At 32.8% G+C, this 6,726-nt stretch overlaps 2 protein-coding genes across 2 annotated transcripts; one reads left to right on the top strand and one right to left on the bottom strand.

Moving 5' to 3' along the window:
• Positions 1-287: 287 nt before the first annotated feature.
• On the top strand, positions 288-1,917 carry LOC132932960 (zinc finger MYM-type protein 1-like). Its single transcript, XM_060999303.1, has 5 exons — positions 288-530; positions 652-840; positions 989-1,262; positions 1,327-1,522; positions 1,578-1,917. Exons 1-5 carry the CDS (start codon positions 288-290, stop codon positions 1,915-1,917), a joined length of 1,242 nt encoding a protein of 413 aa, XP_060855286.1.
• Positions 1,918-2,140: 223 nt separating this feature from the next.
• LOC132932959 (uncharacterized) lies at positions 2,141-4,482 on the bottom strand. Its single transcript, XM_060999302.1, has 6 exons — positions 4,270-4,482; positions 4,126-4,192; positions 3,498-3,664; positions 3,189-3,398; positions 2,684-2,879; positions 2,141-2,325 (listed from the first exon to the last, which is right to left on the bottom strand). Exons 1-6 carry the CDS (start codon positions 4,480-4,482, stop codon positions 2,141-2,143), a joined length of 1,038 nt encoding a protein of 345 aa, XP_060855285.1.
• Between the last annotated feature and the right edge of the window lie 2,244 nt (positions 4,483-6,726).

Here is a 6,726-nt window from a genome sequence, read left to right as displayed (position 1 = left end):
CGTTAAGGTTAAATTGTGCTTATTTTATTAAAATACGTCCATACGTCATATTCTATTCATTATTTTATTGTGTTATTATTATTATTATTATTTACAAAAATCACAGAACAATAAAATGCAATAGCGATAACTGATAAGAATATAAGATAAACGCTACAAGCACGTGATGGAAACGAAATGTACCGAATACCTATCACTAATTTTATCGTTCTATGCTAGGGTTATTGCTATTACGAACTTTTGAATAATACAATTATTGTAATTCAATCAGTTTAGTGTTTACCAAAATGGAAAAAAATAAATTATTTAGTATTTTCTGTAAACCTAAACAGTTTGTAGACATTTCACTAATTTCAGTGGCATCAATAAATACTACAAACATAATTGTTGATGTTGAAGATGATGCATCTGTAGATGATGCTATGCCTGTGAAGGCTGTACATGAACCCACACAAGATGTACAATGTGATATTAATGACATTTTAGATTTAGGTGATATTGACTCGGGCCCAGCAACACCTATATTAGACGTAAGTTTTATAATATATACAATTTATATAATTATATATAATATTATGTATAGCTTGCCTAAAACCTCGCCTAAAACTTATTGGCTTTTGCTGTTTGCTTATTACAATATCTATTATTTAGGCGTATCCTAAAACTTGTTTTGGATCACAAAATCGCGCTTTTACTTCAGCATTATTTAAACAATTCGATTGGCTTGAGTATAGCATTTCAAAAGATAGTGTATTTTGCTATGCATGCCGTACATTTGGTACAAACAAATGTAAATCTGAAGAAACATTTACAACTAAAGGTTTTAACAATTGGAAAAAAGTAAGTGTTTATATTTTTAAAGTATCTGCATACTTTATTCATCTATCCTACTGGGTGCTGAAATTATGTAATGCTCACAAACTCCAAATACAATTTATTTAATATTACCTACAATAACCACTGTTAAATCTTTAATGTATTACTATAGATAAGTGGTTCAAAAGGTAAAGGAAAGAACTCTAAATCAAAATTAGAAATTCATTCTAGTACTCTGAATCACTTAACATGTATGGCTAAATGGTCAGCTCATAAAAAATCAAAATCAACAGGATCTGTTTACACTTTGTTATCAAATGCTAAGCATGAAGAAGTAATTAAGAACCGAAACTATATAAAATGTATAATAGATATTATTTTGTATCTCAGTCGGCAAGGCATAGCATTTAGAGGTCATCAAGAAGATAGTAATTCATTAAATCAAGGTATAATAATTTAATTAGTAAAAACCTACCCATAAAGTAAATTAATTTAAATTTTTTGTAATAGGAAATTTTAAGGAAGCTTGTAAACTATTTTTCAAGAATAATCCAGATTTTCAAATTAATTATGAGAAATATATAAATTATACAAGTCCTACCACACAAAATATTATCATTGACATTTGTTCAAATCACGTTCGGGACTATATCATAAATGAAGTTAAAAAAGCTCAATTTTACTCTATTATGTGTGATGAAGCAAGGTAATAGCTCCTGATGACTTGATATTTAATTTTATAACTACTTTATATATTTTAGATGTCACAAAGAAGAACAGATGTCGGTTTGTGTTAGGTACACCAAAAATTTTGAAGTTTTTGAAAGGTTTATTGGCTTTCTTAATGTGTCCGAAAAACAAGACGCTGAGTCACTAAGTAATGCAATTCTTAACTTTTTAAAATTCTGTAAGTTTGACCACGTCCCCATTATTGGACAGTCGTATGATGGAGCCAATGTAATGTCTGGCAGAAAAGGTGGTGTACAAGCCAAAATGATAAAACACTATCCGTATGCAACACACATTCATTGTATGGCTCATAAGCTAAACTTGATTGTTGTTGATATGTGTAAAAATGTAAATGTAAGTAGCTATTATTAATATTGAAAGAGATGTATCGAATAATATAAATGCTGAAGATATTTTAGAGATATATTCTAAAGAAAATAGACGGTTAATGTTATAACAGTAAAAAAAAAAAAAAAAAATAGAATATTTTAATAAAACCTTTGATTGTCACACGTTATTTGTATTTTTTATGTAAATTTGCAGATGTACCGGTTGGGGGGGGGGGGGGGGTTGCTAAATCCTTTCCCTGGAAGGGCTAAAGCCCCCCCAAAAAAATTGACCACCCTACGCCTATGCCTATAGCAGAGTTATTGACATCATCAGTTTGACATACATCTTGTATCTGAATCATACATTTCCATGTTTTAATTAAATGATTAATTCCAGTATTTTTGTCAGTTTCATTTAACATGCATTGGTAACGTGGATCAAGGAAAATTGCTAGAAAAAAAGTTTCAAATATTGAAATATAACTAAATACTAAATATTATGTAGACAAATTATCCTGCAGAAAAAAAAGCAATAATGGTGAATGTGTAAACTGTTATCAGGACTCGTGTGTACAAACAATGATATGTTTTCTTTTAAAATCTAATTTTTTAATATATAAACAAAACAAATATATAAGACATAAGTACATCTAAAATTTTAAAAGTTTTTGTTAAGAATAAATAATGTTTAAGTCAACAGCAGCACCAATTCACCAGTCTTTAAATTATTTAGAATATAAGGAATATATATATTTAGAATATAGTCATTGTATATGACTATGACAATTATTATATTTCATCAAACAAACCTGCCAAAAAGATTGGATTCTTTAATAATAGCACCTCACGCTGTTTCATAGATTTCAAAATTTGTTTAGCTAATATTGAACCGTTAGACTGGAGACCATGTGATGCTTTAAGCCATACTCCAAAGAAGTCACCGAGGTTTATGTCCTGCTTTTGAAGAGCAAGAGTAGCTATTTTAACAGGCATTAATGCATCAACCTATACACAATAAATATATCTATTAGTTACTAATATAATCAAAAATTAAAAACTTTTATTAAGGTTGTATAATATAGGATACGGTCTACACTTTATAAATGGGCAATGAACATATTATAATAGTTTGATATTCTTTTTTCTTTAATTTTATCTTTACTAAATTTAGAGTTATTGGTAAAATAGTGTTGCCGATTGTTATGTTAGCGATACCTATATCCAAAGTTTATATTAAATATATACTAATACTACTCTATAATATTTGATACCCACTAATAAATTATAAGATATTTATTAAAAATAAAAACTTACAATGCTTTGAATAGAATCCCATTCACTTTTTTTTAATTTGAGTTCAGTATTAGTGCTATGGTGGGTTTGGCAAAACTCTTTCAACTCTAATAATCTGAATAACATATTAAAGACAGAGTTCCATCTTGTTTCGTTATCTATTATAGCATATTTGAGGTTTTTTCTTTTTAGCCAAGTGGCATACTTAGGAGTTCTCAATTTTTTCACCACCTGGTTTTGTAAAATAGGTAAATTATGAGCATAAATAAAATCATCAAACCAACATATTATACTATACTATGTAAAACTTTTAAAATTATACTATTATACCTTTCTTGCTTGAACTATGCAACTGGTGATTGGTGCGTTTTTAAACCCATCTAGAATACATAGTTGCAAAGTATGCACAGCACATCGCACACATGAGGTAATAGGTGAAGGACATAAGGCATCAAACACATCATCTTCAAAAGATTGAATAGATATGGTAGCTTCATCTGTCAATTTTAAAATTTTATTTATTTATAGAAGATACCCAGTCATTTCACAAATATTTGTAGTAGGCTAACCAATTATGGTGTGCCAACTGTCCATACACATAGTGACTTGAAATAATTTAAATTTAAGATATTTTAATTACAATTCATATATCATAGTAAATTATATTCTTAAAAAATCAAATAAATTAAATCGATTTTATTTTATGGATAAATGGATATATTGTTCGAAAATAATTAGAGATCAGACATGGCGCTATGCTTCAGAGAAATGAGAACTCTTGCCGGACCCTCCGGCGTTTCTATTTGTTTATTCCGGACGAGACGATAGACCGCCGAACACTATAGGGGTTTCGAATCAGCGTCGGGTTCCGTAATACGGACCGGATTCCCTCCCCGCCCCACGGGCGATTCGAAAACGGCTTCCCCCGTAGTACGAGGTTGGGTAGGTTAGGTAGTACGAGCCACAATTTTCTTTTTGTCTTTTATCTCCTTCAACAATTTAACATTCCCATCCACACATTGTGGCTGAAATGGTTGAACAAAATGCCGATAAACCGTCAAGTGCACCTAAATAAATATACAGCTATGTGGCGCCAAGTCACCTCAGTGACCGGTAGTCCGCGCTTGTTGGCCACGAACTCTTTGACAGCAAGTGCGACGCACTTACTAAAATGCATAGTGTTTTGAGTCCAAATCCAAAAGTCTTGAACTTGGTGCGCACAGCCCGTCGTTCGAATGCATTGCCAGCATTTCTGAGATTCACCTTCCAACGGCCGAGGGTGCTCAGTTCTCGGCCCAGCGTTCCGTTCCACCATGTAGGAGGTCTGTGCTTAATTTCCTTTCTCATTAACATGTGTCCTTCCGTGGTTGCTTTGGCCCGACCCTTGAGTTATATCCATCGCTTGATATCCCATGCCGGTTTGTCGCTGTACTTTTTCATGCCTGGCTTTCACTGTTTACCAGGGCCCCGTGTCGGAATCTTACGTTAACGCCGAGTCATGTCTACCGGGCTCACCCTTCATCGGTTCGGTTCAGTGTTGCGTGTGCAAACTGTTTGACCGCCCGGAACAAGACATCGGATCTGGTCATGAATTCGGAACCATACAGCCAGTCCGCTCCGACCGCTCACACCACGGTCTCGATATTTTCTCCTTCCCTATCGGCGACAGTCCATTCAAACAGCAGATGCCAAATAACCTTTAAAATTAAGCACCGTCTGGCTAGGCACAAAATGATTCACACGGGTGAATAACCATTCAAATGTGAAATTTGCCAGACATATCACAGAGATTTGTCTAACCTCAAGTGCCATGTTCTGTGGCGGCATTCAAACGAAATACGTTATATTATGTGTGTTGTAGAAAAGTGTGAAGAAAAATGGAAAAAAAATTAATTTAAAAAAATTGTCTCATTATATGATACATTTAAGGGCACATATAGGCTATAAACACACGTGTTCTAATAAATATTCGAACTAACGGAAACGTCGATCGACATAAAAACATAAACATAATGTTTTGCCAAAATATAATCAATAAAAATCTGTTTAATTTTACTTTTATTTTGAGCGGACCATGGGGCAGAATACAGGTCGAGTATCGTGCGATGATTCTGTCTTATATACTGTTCTTCGAGAATATCAAAAAAGCGTATTAAAACTGATCCAATCTTCATAACATTTATATAAGTAGCAATTCCCTTTACTCCTGTCATTTTCTGGCATTATAATATAAGTAAGGTTCTAGACCAATGCTTGCCTACTATCAAATGTATTTTACGCCACTGTACTGTATTATACCGAATACAACCTTGCACCACCGTAAATTATCAAAAATTGTACACGTTATAAAACCTTTGGTGGTTAAAAAAAAAAAATGGCTAGAAGGTCTGGGAACATTTTAAAAACACATAATATTGTTATACTGCAATATCATATATTTAACAATTGTAAAATGACAATTTACTCAGTAAATAAATAAAAAATAATATATACGAGAATTATCTATCTTAGACCAAATTCACTAAATTATTATTTAGCATTGCTACCAATTATGGTGTGCCAACTGTCCATACACATAGTGACTTGAAATAATTTAAATTTAAGATATTTTAATTACAATTCATATATCATAGTAAATTATATTCTTAAAATATCAAATAAATTAAATCGCTTTTATTTTATGGATAAATGGATATATTGTTCGAAAATAATGAGAGATAAGACTTGACGCTATGCTTCAGAGAAATGAGAACTCTTGCCGGACCCCCTCCGGCGTTTCTATTTTTATTTATTCCGGTCTCCTGGACGAGACAACAGAGCCCCGAACACTAGGGGTGTCAAATCAGCGTGGCAAAATATCCGGGGGCACCCGTGGGTATCGGCCGTGCCATGGCCAGGTTGTGGATGGAGGCCTCTCTCTCCGGACCAAATAACATTATTTCAAGATGACTTTAGTCGGTCATTAATTGTTGCCTCCGTCTTGCAAGTGGTAAACCTAACATATCAAAATATAAACATAGGTACGAAGGTTTCTGTTTTTCATGTTGAATTTTCAAATAGAAATTAAAAGAAAACTATCTCATTGTATCTATATTTACAATATTATAATCGTAAAATTCATGTCATCAAGTCATTGATAACACCTGAATGCTAATGAAACGTGATTACAATTATATTGTATATTTTTAATTTTAATATGAATACTGTATTTTATTGGAGAGCCCCATTCTATACTTGTAAAAAATGTATATACAATATTCAGTAGTTAGTTATTTTAAATTATCGTATATTACGCGCTTGAGTCAACAGGTAGCGCTGCGGTACCGGCGACTGTTAGATGGCGCACCAGGTGAATTATTATGTTGGTGGTCATCGGCGGCGATGGCTGCGTTTTGTCGTTCATTGATACCAGTGCATAGATATCCTATAAAATGTCAATAACATACGCATTTTCAATTATTGTTCACACATCATGTTGTTGCACACGGAGTCAGCATTAAAAATCTATTTGTCTGTCAATGCTATCATTATTCGTCAAGTACGCGTTGACGGTCCGCCG

Source organism: Metopolophium dirhodum, chromosome 1 (assembly GCF_019925205.1).
Source record: "Metopolophium dirhodum isolate CAU chromosome 1, ASM1992520v1, whole genome shotgun sequence".
NCBI lineage: Eukaryota > Metazoa > Arthropoda > Insecta > Hemiptera > Aphididae > Metopolophium > Metopolophium dirhodum.
This window is presented reverse-complemented; position numbering and strand designations above follow the sequence as displayed.

Coding starts and splice junctions, on each gene's coding strand:
- LOC132932960 (XM_060999303.1), top strand. CDS start 288: ATGGAAAAAAATAAATTATTTAGTATTTTCTGTAAACCTAAACAGTTT. Junction 841..988: donor GTTTTAACAATTGGAAAAAA/GTAAGTGTTTAT, acceptor GTATTACTATAG/ATAAGTGGTTCAAAAGGTAA. Junction 1,263..1,326: donor TAGTAATTCATTAAATCAAG/GTATAATAATTT, acceptor TTTTTGTAATAG/GAAATTTTAAGGAAGCTTGT.
- LOC132932959 (XM_060999302.1), bottom strand. CDS start 4,482: ATGGTGGAACGGAACGCTGGGCCGAGAACTGAGCACCCTCGGCCGTTG. Junction 4,193..4,269: donor GCGGACTACCGGTCACTGAG/GTGACTTGGCGC, acceptor CAACCATTTCAG/CCACAATGTGTGGATGGGAA. Junction 3,399..3,497: donor GCATAGTTCAAGCAAGAAAG/GTATAATAGTAT, acceptor TTACAAAACCAG/GTGGTGAAAAAATTGAGAAC.